The sequence below is a fragment of the Tympanuchus pallidicinctus genome, unplaced genomic scaffold (genome assembly GCF_026119805.1).
Source record: "Tympanuchus pallidicinctus isolate F22 unplaced genomic scaffold, pur_lepc_1.0 scaffold3, whole genome shotgun sequence".
Taxonomy (NCBI): Eukaryota; Metazoa; Chordata; class Aves; order Galliformes; family Phasianidae; genus Tympanuchus; species Tympanuchus pallidicinctus.
In genome coordinates this window covers 64,400,651-64,420,131 of record NW_026294747.1, presented here as the reverse complement: position 1 = coordinate 64,420,131, position 19,481 = coordinate 64,400,651, and the positions used below count along the sequence as shown (strand labels likewise).

The following is a 19,481-nucleotide window of genomic DNA, read 5'->3' as shown; positions in this document are numbered from 1 at the left end:
TGTTGCTCTCAGGGACAGCTCTTATGAATACTGGTAGTCATCCCCCTGGTGTGATGAAGGCACAAGAATGGGCAACCAGGAAAAGTCTAGGTGGAAATCAGTGAGTTGAAAAGGATTCAATGACAAGCAGGCACTCACAGACTGTGTGTGGTTGCATTGGCTAGAGCCATTTTCTACTTGGTGAATATAAAAGGCATCAGTAAGACCTGAGAGTCTTCACATGGAATTCACCATCTTCCATTTTGGGTAAACACTACACAACCAGAAATAATTACCACTCCATTCACCACTTCCTCTTTTGCCAGAGAGGGAAATCATTGCTTCACACATGTCTCTGGGGTTCCTCCTTCTCTCTGCAAGTACTACCTGCAAACCCACACCTACTCGCTCCCACTTCCAATTCCAATTTTCCAACAACTCTCATCACACCTCTGCTCCTCAATTTCTTCTCCCAACAAGATCAAACCAGTTTTTAAACAAAGTTAGAGCCTCAATAAGAGGACTCCCTGCCATCAATCACCTGCAGCCCTACCACAATAAACCAGCTTGCCTCTCAAAATAACAAGAAAGGACAAGGGGGATGACAGCACTGGACCAGGATGTGGCTGCTACTGCAACAGGCTCAATTACCCAATGGGATAATCTGTACTAAAGTCACCAGGTCCTGCAAGCATCTGAAAGTTTGCCCTGTTAAAAAAAATAATAATAACAATAAAAAAAAAAAAAAAAAAATCAAGGAAACCTTTGAGTCCCTCTGGTTTAGAGAAAATTTTAAACAAAACTATAATTGCTGAAGGCTCTCAGCTTTTTGTACTTCATCCTTTATGCAGTATCCTAACTCTGACAAATGGAGCCTGTAAGAACTGTACTGCTCTTGACTGGAAATCTGGCATTAAAGGACATCAATGCGTGCACTGAACAACTGCATTTGCTTTCCAAGCTGACCCCCTCTGAGTGCAGGGTCAGACCCTTGCTAGATATTGAATGCTCTCCTCAGCAACAAGCGAAGTCCAGCTTTTTTTTTTATTTTCCTGCAGAGTTTGAGTGCTCTCTTGGAGAGGTTTTTTCATTTATTCTTTCATCCATTTTCAAGCATTGATTAAGAGGTTATTTTAAATGAGAGAGGAATGGGTCTTCTGCCAGATATTGGGAAGGGAATTGATATCCCCAGCCCAAACACAGCCACCCCCAGAAAATAGCATGAAATCCTAACAGTTGACTTTGGTCTCCCAAAGAGTTAGATGGGGCCAAGAGTCACCTCTCTTTGTGGGCACCCAGGTGTTCAGTAGAAAGGACAGATGCTGGACACGCTTTTCCCACTCTCTGGCACTGTTCATATTTTGTGTTTTCTAATGGATTTTTACTTGCAGAGTTTTTTTTTTTTCCTTTAATCTTATTCACATCAAAGGAGAAGAGAGGAGAAAACAAACACTAAATGAGAAATTCTGAATTGGTTTAGATGGATTGGGGTTTGAAGTAAAGGAGAAGTTATAGGATAAGTATTTGTCAGAGGAATTTATTCACTTCTGATATGAGTAGAAGCTTACCCCATATTTTTTAATTACTGCAGCCACCGTTGTATTATTGTTCTGCAGTACATCAGTAACTCACTCATGTGAGTCACTCCCCAAGAACATCTCACCACCCTGTAGTCTCATTTCCTGCCCTGAGTTTGGTATCTGACACACAGGCAAAATCATCTGTGAAACACAGGCTGTACAATGGGCCAACACCACCATTTGTTATCAAACAATAGGAATCGCTTCTTCCGGAACAAAGAAACAGCAAATCAGCATGAGATCTTCAAGTCCACATCTTCTGAACATCTGGCTCCAAAAATATGCCCAGCAAGAACTTTTCTGAGAAATATGGCACCAATAACTAGATCAAGCCCTGTTATCTCCTTAGAAAGAAAGGTTGTGACAGGACAGTGGCAAACAGACCAAAGCAGATCCAGCCTTATTGCAGAGTCCAAGCCTTTCTCTTACAATTGAGACTATCCTGTAAACCCATCAAGGTTGCTGCTTTAAAGCTTTGAGATTTGGTTCTTCTCACCTTGCATGAGTTACTGTGGGACTTGTCTGCTCTCATCTAGGTGTCCAAAAGGTATCCACCACTGAAAAAGCCATATCATGCCTACTCCCCAAACAGTCACCAGAGAAATACACCTGATTTCCCCATGTCCACGTGGATACAATTAATCAGAGCTGTCCTTCTCCGCTGCATTGACTGCACCTTTAGCCTAACACTGGAGTTGCACTGTCATTAACAATAAATACACAGCACATCCAGCTGGGTTCTTTCCAGACAGTCCAGCTGGGAAGAAGTAAGATGTAAAGACACCCATTCTTATCTTGAGAGAAAGGTGGATATCACATCCTCTTGAGGAATCAGTGCCGCCTGAAGGCACAACTCCAGAAACAAATCATGGAAGAAGGGATGCTGTCCAGAAAAGCACAGCATAATTGATTTATTCATCTGAAGAGATACTGTTTGGATCAGATATTGGGGCTGATGTCAGCTAATGGGCTGCTAAGGCTTGTGCAAATAAATAAAAAATGGATTTTGAAGAAAGGTTGCAGAATTTAAGTATTAGGAGATACAGTAGTGTTTGCTAAAAGGCTTGGTAATGCATCTAAGACTGACTCAGAACACAGTTTAATCTAAATGGGAAAAAGAAATTCAGGATTGTTTCTAATGTATAAATTTAATATGAGCTTGTCTCACAGCTTACCAAAAAACAAACAAGCACAAAACCAAAGCCTCTACAACCTGAGTTAAATTCACAAAAGTTCTAACAGAAAAGGCTCTCTGCTGGCATAAACTGGCTCAACTCCATCAACCAAGCAATATCAAATTTCCCAGAGCAATTAAAAATGAATTAACAGCTGAACTGTTGGGTGCAGTGGGCATCGTTTTTTTTCCCCTTACCATGACACAGCCTCAACGGAAGAGAGAACTTCATAATAAATTGGGAAATATTTGTCAGATGAACCTGAAATATTTCCACCTGCCTTTTCCCTGAAAAAAAAAAAAAAAAATCGCTTGGAAAGCAGCCTCCTAATACAACAGAGAAGATACATATGCATACATACATATATATATACACATACATATATATACTGAAAATAAAGTATTCACACAAGATGTTTGGGTAAATGAGGTGAAATTAATTACAACTGTGTGCCAGAAGGATATTTTCAGTGTCTCCCATCCTATTGGGGTCTCCCAAAGTAGGCTACTTGTCTGGGTTTGCCTTACATCAAGCACCTTGCTTGATATATGACACATGCACTTGCAGAAGATTTGCCTATATATAAAGCCAGGCATGTCATACAGTACAGTCAGAGCTAGTAGAAAGGGCAGAGTGAAAGAAAAAAGCATATCCTCACACTGACATTAAGTTGTCTTAGGATTCTTATTACCTCTGTAAATATCTTTATCTTAGGAATGAGCCACACACTTTTCAAGAGATCAAAGAGCACAACTGGCAAGCCCTGTTGCATGAAGAGTTTCAGCATCCTCTGCTGTTGATTACACATCTCCATCTTGTGATCTATGCCAACAAATAAGCAATTCTTGCTACGTGACACACTGAAACACTAAAAATTTATACTGGCTTATAGCCCACATAGGGAGTAACAGCTCCCCGTGCAACAGGTGCTTGGTTCATGCTGTGGCAATAGCATAGCTGAGGTTGAATAAGCAAACATTGTTCAGGTTGGCCAACAGCTAGATATCAACTAAAATCCATCGCTACAGTACATGTTCTCATATTGTTTCTTGAATCCAATCTTCTGATGAGGTCACTTCTCTCGTGTGCTGATTGAGAGGTATCTGTGGCACAGATATGGTTCCTGTGTTGCAGTACCACCACTTCAGAAACTTGGTTCTCAATTGGGCATGAATCTGTGTTCACAATACAAAGAGAACTTTGAAAATGCAACTTGAACCTCAGCTAGGTAAGAGACCTGCCAAAAACATGAGTCTGAGATGCAAATAGCAACAAGCACGCTAATGGGAGATGAACTAGACCATGCAACAGAGTCTCTCAGAGCCAGCAATGGTTTTAGGGGTTGAATACTGCCAAACCAGGGTAACAACAAATTCATCACATGTCTTCCCCATTTGAGGGGATGTTTCAAGATCACCAAGCAGAATATCCTAAAACACCACTGAAGAATTGCTTTTTGTGACAGGAAAGACATTTCCTTTCAAGATTAAATGGCGATGGGGGAGGAGAAGGCAAGAAGCAAGCCAAGCATCCCTCAGCTTGTTAGTCTTACAGTGAGCTACAGTGACCCTGACTGAATTTTCTCCTTTCATATATGTGAAGATATACACTGTTTTGATCCTTCTCAGCCCTGTTAAGCCCAATCAGGTGTTCCTCCATCTGCTCACCCTCAGTCATTTCTCGCCCAAAACAGTACACAACCTTCCCAAACCTTACCTTAACAAGTCTTTTCCAGATCATCCTCTCTGTCCTAAGCAAACTTCTCCCAGTCTTTCCATCCTTTTTTTTTTTTTTTTTTTCTCTCTTTTCCCCTGGTCTTTTATAACTTACAGCTGTGTTGATGGCCACAGGGGTTAACCCTTTCCCTGCCACCTCCTATAATAAAGCTCCTGACAGCCAGTCATTACTCTTCACCTCCCAGAGAAAAAAAAAACTGTCTGTATCCTAACAGGATTCTAATGAGCATTACAGGCAGGGCTTATGAGGCCAGAGGGTCTGATACAGGAGCATCATTCGTATGTTGTGTGTGGAGAACTGAGGAAGACTACAAAAAGAGCCAAAAGATTATTTGATTATTGATTACGGGAAAAAGCCCGTGTGTAGTACTTTAAGAGGTCATTCCTCTCACATTAGAGTGCTGATAGTGAAAAAGTGCTATCATTGAATGAAAATAGCAAGTACTAGAGAAACCTTTAATGTTTAATGTAACATTAAAGGTATATCAAGAAGCAGTGGTTTGAAGCTGAAGTCAAGCTAATTTAAATGAGAAAGTAGGCTTGAGATTTTAAGTGTAAGGCTAAGTAACTGAACAACAAATTACCAACGGAGGAAACATTTTCCTTGTTGTCTGCAGATGAAGAGCTGTAGCCCCAGAAGACAACAGAAAGGTGTGTGAATGCAGCAGCAAGGCTTTTGGCTGCCTTTAAGCTGTGCTTCGTGTTTCTTTTGGTGGATACAGGACATACTTATAACACAGTGTCCTGCACTGATGACCCAGGCCCCTCTCAGTTGGGTTGTGCTTTTACCATCTGAGAGCAGACCTTCTAGATCTCAGTCGATGGCACATGGTAAATACATCTTGAATTATTAGATCCTGTTGTTCTGGAGAAGGTTGTTCTCCTACTTGAAAAGGGTGTGGATGACATATTTTCTAGGTGCATTTTCCAGTTTTCCTGCATGCCAGAGGCTGGGCCTGTAGACATGCAATCATGGAAAGATTCCACTGCATGCAAAACTGCAGTGGGGAATCTGCAATCACTGTGTGCACTTGGTAGTGTGTTTGATACAGGCTGTATTCAAAATAAGCATTGCTCAGTGCTCCAGTTTAACCCTCACTGACATTTATTCCCCTCTCAGAAACAGCCACATCTCTCCCCACTATTTTCATTTTGCAGGATTAAGCAAACTAGGCTTCCAGGCTTCTTTCTAAACCTTTCTAATCCCTTATCGGAGAAACCCTTTAATTCTTGTTTGCTTTGTATGAATCTTTCCTGAGCACTGTTTACCAGTGCATACAGGGTGCAGATGAGACCTCATCAATGCTTTCCCATTGCATTAATGCTTCCTGGATTCCACCATTCAGGTTATGGATAAAATATTGCTAAATGCAATTGACCAGTGCAAGAGATCTTTCATAAGGTGGACAAAAGCAGTTTTCCCCTTGCAAATACCAGAGCTCCAGTGCCTGTTGCCTTCAGACAACTTAGTGAGTCTCTGATTGCTTGAATTGTTTTTTGCCTCTTTTTCAAATATGAGTATTACATTTGGATTTGATTTTGTTTATTTTTCTTCATCCTGCCATCTTTCCTGCTTTGTCACATTCCTACAAAGCCCTCACTGAGAGATCTGCAGATCCACATGCCAGCTCTCAGCAGCATTTCTGAGCAGGGATTACTTTGGCCCCCAGTTTGATTGCTTTAATTCTCTCCTCTGTTCATCCACAGATGTACTCAAATTTCCATTCAAATATATCCTGTTAGGCATGGAAAAAGAAATCCCGTGTTGAATATCATCTTCATTAAACCTAAAGCAGAATGTTTACCTGGTCTAACTATTATATCTTTCTACGATGGATGGATAGATAGGCAGTGATAATCTTGAGCTCTAATGCTTCCCTAGTGCCTCACTCTAAGACATTCCTGTATCTTCATTTTTTTTTAATCGTCTCCTCTATGTAGCCCTCTGGTTGTTGCTAACTCTCTTTTTAATATTAAACTGCTAAACTGAACAACTAATATTTGTGTGTTTATGTCTCAACCTCTGTACTTGTCGAACTCTCGTTTTGCGCTTTGAGTGCGTCATTTTGATCTCAAACCACTAGGAGGAAGCATTCAACAAGTTTCACTGCTCAGGTGCAGATCTCACTTTTGCTGCTGATTCTATGATTGTTCCGAGAAGGAGCCCGGGAGTCTGCTGGGTCACGCTTCTCTTTAAAGTGTGGAGGCGCAGAATCTCTTGAAGAAATGCACAACTATTCACCTTTTCAAGCCGGCTCCACTGCTTCTGATGCAGCATGTTTTCATAGCCCCATCCTCAGAGCAGAAGATACTTCTAATATCCACGGTAATTTCCTTCCTGGCTATTCCATGTCTTTTGAATACCTTTCTCACTTGCATGTATTTTCCCACTGCTTTATGTACTGAGGGTTACAGCACATCCTCTCTGCTGTTACTTCTAAGCTGAACATTGAATGTCTTTTCATAGCAGAGAATGCTGTTTGGTATTGCTTCTCTGCGTTTAATCCAGTTTTAATTTACAGTTGTTGAATTGCAGAGGCCTCTGGCAATTGGGAGGAAGGACCTCTGTTTTAAAGTGCAGTGCAGCTCCACTGATTTCCCCAAGTGGCTGAGAATCACTGAACTTGAGTGATCAATATGATCCCATTATGATAATATTCTCAGTTGTAAAGTCACTACAGATCCTAACTTTAATGAAAAAGAAAGTACCTTTTTTTTTTTTTTTTGTCAGTTACATACAGTTCTTCCTTGTGTTGTTTTTTCCTCTAACTCCTCTTCTCTACAGAAAAGCTATGGATGTCCCATCCCTGGAGGTGCACAGTGCCAGGCAGGATGGGGCCCTGGGCAGCCTGGCATGGTGGGGGGCAACCAGCCCATAGCAGAAGGTTGGAACTGAATAGGTCTTTTCCAACGTGGAGCCATTCTATGATCTAGGAATGGGGTGCAAGTACTCAAGACCCTTCCATTACTATTTATATAATTACTGTATTGACATCAGTAGGATCCAAATTTAAGAGTGGTCAGGGGAGAACCAGAAGGATTTAAGAGCATACCAAGAAGACTGCCTTCCCCAAAATGATGCCGCTCTTACTCAGAAGGGCTTCTGCACAAAGCAATATTTACCTTACACTGTCAATTCTTTGATAAACAAATCTCTGAGGGCACCAAATTATATTTTGCATGGCAACAAACTGTAGCAAAATACTGGTGGCAAGGTTCAACCTCTGCTGCCATATCCGACTCTGATGCCATGGGTCAACGTCATAAAACAGGAGGCATTACTTTCAGAGCAACCCTAGTATTAATCAAAAATGCCCCTTCCTGGCAAAGACAAATTCTGCTTCCTATGTCCAGGCTGGATGTGGCTCTGGGCAGCCTGGTCTGGTGGTTGGCAACCCTGCCCATAGCAGGTGATTGAAACTAGATGAACATTGTGGTCCTTTTCAACCCAGGCCATTCTATGATTCTGTGATTCCCTCTGGGTATGTGATTATTTGAATACATAACATGATGCAATACCAGAACTGTTCAACACACACCCAAATCAATGGAAACAGAGCATGTGGCTCATTTCTGCTTCTGAATGGACCGTGCACAATGTGGGTAGCAGATATCTGGCAGAGTGGGGCAGGGAAATACAATCCCACAAAGCAATGTCTTCAGCTCCAAAATTGTGGTCAATCACAACGAAGTAGGTGTGTTTAAAAAAAATCACAACAAAAACATTTAATTTTATTAATTATTTTAATCATTTAATTTTTACTTATTAATCCTATTTTTTGGGGGGGGGAAGGAATAGAGTCTCCTTGGGTCCAATGGCACAGAGCTGTTGTCTTCTCTCATACAAAGCAAGTCCACTGTGCACCTATTTTAAAATTTGAGGAATTTAGTCAGAACTTCTTGAAAGTGCTATGAAGCCAGGAGAAAGCAGGGGAAACTTAGGGAATACCACAAAATAGATTAAAATTAAAAGGTATTATAAATATTATTTATTAGCAATCAGTGTTCAGACAGCCTTAACTATAAACAATTGTTAAGATATATTCTACCATCTATAATAAAAAGAAATTTCTGTCCAAAGAGCTCACAATCTGAAGAGGTGAAGAAGATGGGAGAAAAGGGAGAGGACACAAGACAGGCCATCTAACTGCCATGTAGGCAAGGGGTGCTGAAGAGCATAACCAGCTTGCTGCAGGTCACAAATGGAGTGTACAGCAGATCCCAGCCATCTGCAAAACCCAGTTTTCTTTCTGGCTGGAGGAAAGCTCATCTGAGCCTTGACAAATCTTTCAAATCCAACTGTACAGCTACAACTCAGTAACTAGGAGAAACACAAAACATATTCTGCTGACTTGCATGTAGCATGCTTGAAATTCAAATGAGAAATAAAACATCAAGGGTAATTTATGACTTAGCTACATGACAAAGGATAACACAACAGCCGTTAGCAAAGTGCATGAGCTTAAAGCATCTATAAAGTACGTGTGCCAAGGACAAAAGACCACGTATTGTTTGCTCATGTGCTTCTCTGCAAATCCAAGCCTGTAAGGACACAACAGGGATTAAAACCTTTGCAAGGAAAATGTGGTGAAGATCACGAGAGATCACCTGCACACATTCATAAGAAGCAGCATCTGTGACAACATCCATAGCACTATGTTAACCCCAGAATCAATTGCCTCAACTCAGATTTCCCAATTGTCCACATTACTTGGTTGTGGTTTCTTCTAACCTGTGCAGGGGTGAAACACCTGTCCCTTCCATTGAGGAAGCAACATCAGGAGGGGGAATTGCCAACAGGATGGACCTACCTGAGGTCGAGGCCTAACCCCGTGGCATTGGATGATGCCCACCACCTTGACCAAAGCAGATTACATGGTGCTCGCAGGCACTCCCTGTCTGAGTTCCTGTACAAGGGTTCAGTACAACTTCTGAATAATAAGAGTTGCATTTATTGTTTCATTAAGTTGCAGTAACACAATAGCATGCATGCCGTGACTTATGCTGCAGGCTGATCATATTGGAAGAAGTCCACTACACTGTGGATCATGCAGGGGCTAAGTTTCAGTTCCCAAACATTAAAAAAAAAAATCAGCAGCCATTTATTTAAAAGATTTACAAGGAGAATATCAACAGGGGACTAAGGAGAAATTCTAGCCCCTCTCCCTTCTGCAATTTAAACAAAATGTAATACTCTTTTCTCTGGTTGATCTGTTGCTGCTTGAGCAATCTGTGTTTTGAATTAGACAGCAGGTGTGATGTCAGATGTGACATTATTTGTCACTGCTGTGAACACGCTGCCTTGGGAGCTGCCTTGAAGTAGTGGGATATCATTGATAGGACAGACTTAAAATCCTTTACAGCTTTTCCTGCCTGTATTAATATTGAACAAAGCTGAACATAGAGTCCAAGGCTAAAGCTTGCCCACTAGCATAGTTAAGTGATCAGGCTTAACCATGGCTAAATGATCAATTCTGGCAGTTCCATTTTAATGGGGAAGGCAGCCTCGGCTGATGTGTATTTACAGTATCATCTTCTGTGAACATTTCTTAACAGCATTGTTACTCATAAACTATTTAATGTCCAGAGATTTTTGGTCACCTGTGAATTCGTTCTCAACTATCAGATTGCCACTACTGGCTCTTGTGACACTGTCATATGATGGAGGAAAGGATGCTGAGGATGAAGTTTGAGATCCATCAAGATTCCTGCCATAGTTTTCACCCATCATAGAAGCTATGAGTCCTTCTCTTTCTGGAGCAGCATCACCAAGAGTGTCACCACTGTATGTTCTGTGTTGATACAGGTAAGAAGCATGCTTTATGGAGCGCTGGAGCAAATGACTCCTGTAGGCACGCTGGATGACTGTGGCAGAAACTTCCTCTTGTCTGTGTCTGAGTGTAGTGGAGATTGGCTCATAGGATTTTTTGGATGGATTGACAGCCATAAACTTCTCCTCCATCTGTACTTTCAGTTTATCCATTTCCCCAGAATCCCCTAACACTCGTTTAGTAAACGCAAACAAAATATCCAAGCAATGGATCCTATCTCCACTGACCATGGGCAAGTCCATTGCTATGAGTTCAATTTTGTTTGGTTTTGGTACACGTAAAGGTTCGACCAAAGCATCTGCAAAGTCTGAAAGTGCAGAGAAAGTTATGAACTGAGTTGCTTCAGGATCAAACTTCTCCCAGATTTCATAAAAGATGTCAAAGTCATCTTCCCCTAAAGGTTCTGTACTTTCCTCGGTAGCAGCATTGAAGTTTTCCAAAATAACAGCTATGTACATGTTTACAACAATGAGAAATGATATAATGATATAACTCACAAAATAAACAATTCCCATTGCAGGTTTACCACACTCACCTACTCTACCAGTTATATTTGGGTCACAGTACGGTGGCCCAGTGTTTAAAATAGGACTGAGAAGGCCATCCCAGCCAGCTGATGTTGTAATTTCAAAGAGACAGAGCATGCTGTTAGCAAAAGTTTGGAAGTTGAACATGTCATCAATGCCATCTTCCATCTTCACATAGGCAAAGTTAGCCATGCCAAAAATGGCATAAATGAACATGACCAGAAAAAGCAAGAGACCAATGTTGAACAGAGCAGGTAGGGACATCATTAAGGCAAAAAGGAGAGTTCGAATTCCTTTGGCAGCCCTGATGAGTCTCAGTATTCGTCCAATTCGGGCCAAGCGAATGACCCTGAAGAGTGTAGGTGGTAAGAAATGTTCAAATGCTTTACCAATGCCAGAAAGCAGTAAGGCTACAAAGGAAATAGTAATAAATGGTTAGAATTTCACATTTCTTAGCTAGTTATAGGATAAAATTATAATATTATTTCAGTTGGAGAATATATAATATATGGGAGCTAACAGCTTAACGTTACAACCATCAATAGAAGTTCAAAATCAGCCATTATGAACTACATCCTTCATCCACTAGAAGACTGTATGTGTTGCACCAAGAATGGCAAGCATCTTCCTTTGCACAGCTTTAAAAAACTGTATCTGTCAACACTTGCTGACTAATGGTTTTCTCTGAAATCAACTGCATGAATTCTTCAACAAGTGCTGGTTATGTACTTCTTACTTTGATGTTAGCTGCTGACACTGTAGTGAGGTAGGTGTCAGTCTCTTCTCTCTGGTGACAGTGGTGGAACATGAGGAAACAGCCTCAAATTACACCAGGGGAGGTTTAGATTAGATGTCAGGGTGAATTTCTTTATGGAAGGAGTGGCTAGGCACTGAGCAGGCTGTCAAGGGACGTGATGGAGCTGCTATTGCCAGAGACATTAGAGAGGTGTATGGATACAGTGCTCAGTGATGGGCTTTATAGTGCAATGTGATGGTTGGACTTCATGATCTTACGGCTCTTTTCCAACCTCAATGGTTCTCTGTTCTACACAGCTAAACTCAGAAAACAAAATATAATAACAATGTCATGGTCATCACTTAGTTAACATAATCAAGATGCATAAAGCAAAACCACTGAGGAACATCAGTGCAGTGCATGACACTGGCTTGAAGTTCATTCGGGAACACAGATCTAAGGGATTTTATTTTACCTTTAGTTTGCTTGAAGACTGACATACAGTAACATACATCTACACCATACAGACATCTAGTAACTCTAGAAGCAGAGGTCTGGCTTTTCTAAATTTAGATACTTTGAATGCATTTTTCTGGATCTTTGCTCCGAGAACTTAATTCCTTAAGGAAGAGCTATATTCTTACTGTGAGCCAAAATATAACTCACAATAATGAAAACAGTATTTTTTCTTCTCTTAAATGTCTTCTATGATTTTAGCAGTCCTGGCCCTTGGAAAAGTTAAACTGGCAGAAGCGTTCTTTACAGCATTCTTCCACTGCAATCTCTTCACATAGAATCTAATACATTTGGGTTGTTCTTTTTTATTCTGCTACACAGTGCAAATATTTAATTTCAGCCATTTATGTCCATGTTTCCAGAAACAGAATTCTAACATCTATAATCTGACTCCTATCTTCATATTCTCTTTATATTTAAATTCTCTGTTAAAACACAGGTGACAAAAAACATCATTTTTAACTGACCAAAGATATTGTAGTTGACACTGTATCTATAGCAGTGGAAATCATCATGTAATGTAGTACATTATGTTGGCACGTTGGATCATTAATTCTGATTTTTCACAATAAGAAACAAGAACTTAAAAAAACTACTATGAATTATTTCATATAAAACAGCCTTAATTACTTTTGCAATATTTGTATTAGAAAAACAGTATAAATTTTAGAAGACAATTTCCTATTATTTCAATAAAAAGCATGGTGGGTTTTTTTAGATCATGCATTTTTTTTTTGCTCACTGTTTTGCAGTACTGTGGTTCCAATTCAACATTCATTTGAAGATAAGTTTAAACTATTTTTTTTTTTTAGAAGAATGACTGAATTATTAAAGAATTCGTCAATCCAATTTTACTTACCAACAATTGACATGATCACAACAACTATATCAAATATGTTCCAGGCATTTGAGAAATAGTACTGCCTCAGAGCCACCAATTTCAGTATACATTCTGTAGTAAAGATAGCAACGAAGAGTATATTGATTTTGTTAAGAACGTTGGTCTTCGTGTCACTTTGTTCATAGGTTTCCACCATCATGGTGATCATATTAAGGCAGATGAGAATCATGATAACGATATCAAAGGCTTGATTTGTTGCAATGTCAAAAAGGAATCCTTGGTATCTATTCTAGAGGAAAACAAACACATCTGGCATCAGTTAGGAAAGTAGGGAATATTCATCTATACATCCTTTCTGACAGATCCAATTTTTTTGTTACTATGTCACTTAACTATGGTAAAGATAGAGAAATTTAAGGAACCCTGAAAATTTGAAGTCCCTCCCATCCTGAAGTTTAATCACTTCTGAGCTGAATACAATCCTGAAAACATTGTTCAGAAAACTCAATAAATATTTAACTTCTAAAAACTTCCAAATATAACTTGCTAGTATAGAATTGTCTTTCAGACCTGAATAACAATGTAAAGACTGTATTTACATTCAATACCTAAAATATGCATTTTTACATTAATTATATTGATTTCATAATGAATTTTCCTTTTGAGGAATTCATACATTCTTACCAATGGTCTTGGAATGGGTTTTTGAGGTTTCTTGGATCCCAACCTTTTCATGGCATTGTAATATTTTTTCTGTTCCTCTGTCATAAATATATCTTCCCCACCAAAGTATATAAAGAAATGTCAATGTTATTTGATGTGATAGCAGCACTGTTGTAGTTATGGATGTCTAAATGACTGGAAACAAGCATTCCTTTCTTTCCACATCTTGCTGGTACTAGCTCTCCTCACGATTTGTAACTGGGCTCAAAAATAGCAGAGGAGAATCAACCATACATTTACATGGCAAAGTCCTAGGGTGAAACATAAGTATCTCAGAAGCATGAAAACAAATGAGCTACTGAAAAAACCTATGTAACAATAAGACTTTCCCTGGGTTCCCACGTGCTGTTCCTGTTGAACACACAAAATACTTGTACACTTAGAAAGTATACAAAATACATTTTCTAGGAAAACAGACTCAGTACCAAGGCAGGGAGCAATATTTACAGGGGTGAAGTGCAGATGTCATTGCCTCTGAAGCATTGGGAATGGGCTGAGTGTTCCAGCTGTTGTGGAGCAGAAAGGAGCGTGAGCCTCACCCTGCATGCTACGTCTGCTTATGCTCTAGTAGATGTAAATTAAAGTTTTATAAATTAAATACAGCAAGGACATTATTCTCAAAAAAGCAGCATTGCTGGTTATACAGAACGTGCCTAGGAGCACAATCATTATACTTATCTTTTTCTTTTGTTGGTTGAAATTGTCTATAATAACACCAACAAAGAGATTCAGGGTAAAGAAAGATCCAAAGATGATGAAGGTCACGAAGTAGAGATACATAAATAAACTGTGCTCCATTTTCGGCTGCTCATTTTTCTGCAGGAATGAAAAACAACATGAAACAAGACCAATAATAACATGGGTCCAATTCAGAATAATCTTCACATTGCAGATCCCCTAATAAATTGATTCCAGGAGGAACTTAAATTTACAGCTTTACTGCTTGTTCTGACAAAATCACTATAGTTTAAAACCACAAAATACCTCATGGTGCTAGTGGTGATGCCTGACCACATACATTATATGATTGCTTATCGAGTTTGATTCACTTGATTTGTTTGATTCTTGATGAAGTTTGGTCCTATGTTTTGAACCATATCACTGCAGCAATTACAGCTTTATTCATAGCTCCAGTTTCATTCAAGATGATGTGTGAAAGTAGGTGCCTCCTTGAAGTCCCCTGATATCTGACTTGGCTAATGTCAGTCATTAGGCTTCCAGTCATTAGGAGGGACGGTGAGAATTAAAGAGGTGCTCAGCTTACCAGAAGAGATAGTCAAGGTGAGCTGAAATCCTTCTGAGCATACTGACTAGATGCCCATCACCTATAGAGGGGACTTGGAGGTGAACTCACATGGAGACCTTACACTGCAGGTAATTGCATTCAGGTGAATGCATCTGAAGTTGAATCTCACATTAGAGCAAATCAGCATCAGGATAGTGCAGATTCATTCACAGAGAAAGTGCTTGCATTAGCTGATAAAAGGCATTACTGGAAAGCTCTAGCTTCACCATCAAGCATCACAGTGTAAACATCACAATGAATTTGCAGAATAACATGGAGATGTTTAACACAAAACGTGAACTGACCTCTCGCGAGTCTACTGCTGCATACATGATCTCCATCCAACCTTTAAATGTCGCCTAGAACGAAAGATTATCAAAAATGCATTGAACTTGTAGAGTAAAAGTCTTCACATCATATTCAGTATCCAAATGACACTGGCTGGGGAAAGACGCTTTACTGTAGTCGTAAACACCTAAAACCAAATGACTTCAGGGACAAAATTATCACTGCTGTATGTGACAGCCTCTGCCCTTGAAGGAAGGAAAAGCCAGGCACGATGGAACAGACCACATTGTTCTATAATCCTGCCATGACAAACCTTCACCAGTCTGGTCTATTAAGTGCCTTACAGCCAACATGGCTGAGCAAATCGGTAGTATATTAGGTCAGTATTCTATTCACATATCCTTTCTAAGGCTGACTCCAGCTCTCAGGCTCATGGATTGGTTTTATTATCCAGAGAGGCTAGCACAGCACTCATCTGACACATATTTTATCCCTCTAAAAAAGCATGGTGGGGTCCAGTTTGTCCCAGTGTTTTCAGTTTTCATTCATTAACAGCACTGGTCTTTGATCAGCCAGCTATGAGGTAAGAACAGACTGTTAAATCCTGTTTTTCACCATCCATGGAGATGAGTTAGAGGTTGGCAGGTCTCTCTGACTTGACATTGGCAAGTGAAGGCAAGCAGCACTTACCACCTGCAGAAGAGCCAGGTAGCCAGAGCCAACATTATCAAAGTTGACTTTAACATTGACCCAGAATATTTTTCCTGTGTGATTCCATGCTTTACAGTCTGCTTTGTCATTGATAGAACTATCCAATTTTGAATTTTCTTCTGTTAGGTTGACACATTTCCCAAACTTCCCAGCAAACAGGTTGACTCCCATGATGCTAAAAATGAGCCAGAAGATGAGGCAGACGAGCAGAACATTCATGATGGAAGGGATGGCTCCCACAAGGGCATTGACCACCACCTAGGGTGAAATGGGAGAGAAAAATTGCACTTAATTGAACAAAGATGGACTTAAGTATCTGCTCAGTGCAATCAGCTGATGTAAAAAACTAAGCTGTCAATTAGGTATGCAGCAATCGAAAATCTTATGTTTTCCATGCAAATATTCATCACAGCTGATGTGGGTACCTTGAAAAAAAGATTCAGAGATGTATAATCTTAGTCTCTCAATGGAAGGGTTGGAATGTTTCATTTTGCTGTGACCTCTCACTACAGATATGGACTACAATGTGAGTCCATCCTCTTCTGATGACTTTCCCTTGGTTTTGTTGGATTTTGCTTTCTTTATAACTTTTTATAACAGAAGATTTATGGGTTATTCTCCCATAAGCATTAATGCAAATGACTGTATTATTAATGCTGTGGAAAGTAGTATTTCAAAAGGATTGGTAATGACTTTCCACTAGCATTTTGTTGGACCTATTTTTTAATGTATCATCATTACACTTGGGGTCCACAGCTGTGATCTAAGGATCTGATTTGTGCTGTAGGATCCCAGAAGTAATTTTTGAGTATACACTAAGACATAACATTTTGCTTGACAAAATAAGACAGTGCAAAGTTATACAAATGCATCCAAGTATTACAGCCAGTGAATTTAGCATTCAGATAGCAATTTGATGGGCCAAAATGAAAATGAAAAAGAACTGTGAAGGTTTTTGGAAGCCTTGTCACAAGCATTCTGCATAGCAAGTTGGAAACTATGATAGAACCTGGTTCAAAATTGACTTCAGCCATGGAAAGCTTGTTAAATTAACAGAATGCATTAATTTCTCTGCATCTTCAGTGACAGTATTGCAGAGAACTTGCAGCTTCACCTCCAAATGATATCCAAACAATTTATAGTTCAGTTGCATTGAGGTTGCATTCCCATGTTAATGTGTAATGAAGATACAATGCACATTTATGCTATCTATGGTGACAAATCTGAGTGTATTCCCTAGACCAAAGTTGAGTCCAAACACTGCCATGGTTCACCACTGCTCTTTCACGTGATAGTATATAGAAGTTTTGCATGTGACTGATTTCCTCTTCATTTGTGCAATGATATATTTCTAATCAGTCACTTTCAACGGCTTCATGCTCCTAGCACTCCTTCAATGGGAAAAGGCAGCCAATATACAGAAAATCAGACCTACTTTTTGTAAGAATAATTATATAGGGAAAAATAGTTTGGATAAAGTATGCCTGAGCAGCCTAAAGATTTTGTAAGCCAATTCAGTAAAAACTTACAGAACAGAGATGATTCTTTCCTCTGAATTAGCCTTTTGTGAGCATCTCAGAATGAAAATTGCTATCTCCGAATTCTTTTCCTCTACTTCGTTTTGGCTTCTGTCAGTAAGACAGAAACATAGGAATGGCTGAGCAGCAAAGGAGTAAATTTCTTCCGGGTCTCATTTTAATTTCAACACCATTTGAGATTGATCACTTGAGTTAAGTCTGTAAGGAGCAGCCAAGTGTAGAGGAGCTCAGCAAAGGTGCTCTCAAGAATTAATTTCATAAATCCCAAACTTAGCTTGGTGCAGGCATGAACTCACAAATATGCATCCAAGTGTTACGATACCATTATGCGCTTATTACAGGCTTTATTTTGCTTTCAGACTTACCCTCATCCCCTCAAATCGTGACAATGCTCTTAAAGGTCTCAGAGCTCGAAGAGTCCTAAGAGATTTCATACCATCAAGTGAACTATCTAAGATATTTATCAAAGAGATCTGAATGGGAAGACCAAACAAAGTATTAGCAACATTTTGGCTCCTGTTTCTTTTATTCCTACCGAAAATAAACAAATAAATAAAATAAAATAACATCAGTGCCTAGAGTACAATATCGTGATGCAGTCATTAATGGAGGCAAGAGTGTTTTCTTGATTTTATGTCCAGAAAAGAATTGGTAATTGTGCTGATAAGTCTTGCCTCAGGGTCTGCGTAGAGTCATAAAACCATAGAATGGCTTGGGTTGGAAGGGACCTTATAACTCATTCAATTCTGACCCTCAGCAGTGGGTTGGTTGCCACCCACCAGATCGGCTGCCCAGGGTTCCATCCAGGGATGGGGCATACAAATGTAAAAATGCTGGATGCACAACTTACACCTACAATGAAGAAATCAAGCCAGCACCAGGCATTGGTGAAATACTTAGTGAAGCCATAAGCCACCCATTTCAGGATCATCTCCAGAAAGAAGACAAAAGTGAACAATCTGTCGAGGAACAACAACACAGCTTTGATGGTTTGTCTCTCGTTTATATGAATGTCTTCAAATGCCTGAAATCAAGATATGCAAATAAATTACAAAGTCACAGATAAGCTTGAAACATGAAAGTCTAGAAACAAAAAGGCCTCTTCATCATTCTGCACATAGTTTACATAGATGTGAACCTCATCTTTTACTCAAATGTATGCCAGCTGGCAAGCTTGTAATTGTTCCTGTCCTTTCTTTTTCTTTTTCCTTAAATATACACATAACTCATGGACACATACAGACCATGCATTCTGGGATCTTAGGGAAGTACATTTTTAGATTTTTTTCTCAATAATTTTATACTTTCAAGAGAACTAAAGTACTAAATATCATTTACATATTTTAATGATATATAGAAACATTTATATTTCACAGCTATGAAAGCCAGAAGAATCTAATGTGCAGTCAGAATGGAAACAGCTTGTTAGAGCTGTGTATTTTTGGCATTGTTCTAATTTGTAATAGTATGAATAATAAAACTGTGATAATTACAAGAGCAGATAAATGACTGCTGCTTTTCACCTGGAGTTCAAAGATATATCCTGTGTTTTCTGCCAAATGTAACTTATCTGGGTGCTATTAAAGCTAAAAATGCTTGTACAGAAATACATGAAATCGTGCTCCACAAACCAGGGCTCCGCTGCTCAGAAGAATCATGAATATGATAAAGGATTCAAACCAGGAGTGCTCAACAATTTGGTAGCAGGTTTTCCTCAGATTCCACCATGTTTTTCCTCCAAAGTTTATGGCTCTCCCCTTACAGCAACGAAAGTATCGAACACAACCTGAAGGTGAGAGATAATGATTGCAAGTAATGAAAGCACATGCAGGTCAAGGGCAAATCTGATGTGCATTGTTCTGGTGCCCACTGTCAGGTGTGGTCTGATTTTATACTCTTCTCTTGAGTTAATTCAAAACTGATTTTGACTCTGTCCAGCAGAGCAGAGTTCACCTCACCTTTCTATAATTATCTACTCTTTGGTGTTCTGGTCTTCACCACTTACAAGCAATCCT

General features: G+C 39.6%; 1 protein-coding gene across 1 annotated transcript in view; it reads right to left on the bottom strand.

The window, feature by feature from the left end:
* Positions 1-9,824: 9,824 nt before the first annotated feature.
* Positions 9,825-19,481, bottom strand: part of LOC128086396 (sodium channel protein type 5 subunit alpha-like) — a 29,216-nt gene continuing 19,559 nt past the window's right edge. Inside the window, exons 19-27 of the mRNA XM_052694999.1 lie at positions 19,098-19,252; positions 18,308-18,490; positions 17,832-17,939; positions 15,908-16,186; positions 15,235-15,288; positions 14,323-14,460; positions 13,606-13,710; positions 12,940-13,210; positions 9,825-11,238 (exon numbers count right to left, since the gene is read on the bottom strand). Coding sequence (XP_052550959.1) covers positions 10,043-11,238; positions 12,940-13,210; positions 13,606-13,710; positions 14,323-14,460; positions 15,235-15,288; positions 15,908-16,186; positions 17,832-17,939; positions 18,308-18,490; positions 19,098-19,252 — 2,489 coding nt within the window. The 3' untranslated portion in view covers positions 9,825-10,042. The remainder of the gene's footprint in view (positions 11,239-12,939; positions 13,211-13,605; positions 13,711-14,322; positions 14,461-15,234; positions 15,289-15,907; positions 16,187-17,831; positions 17,940-18,307; positions 18,491-19,097; positions 19,253-19,481) is intronic.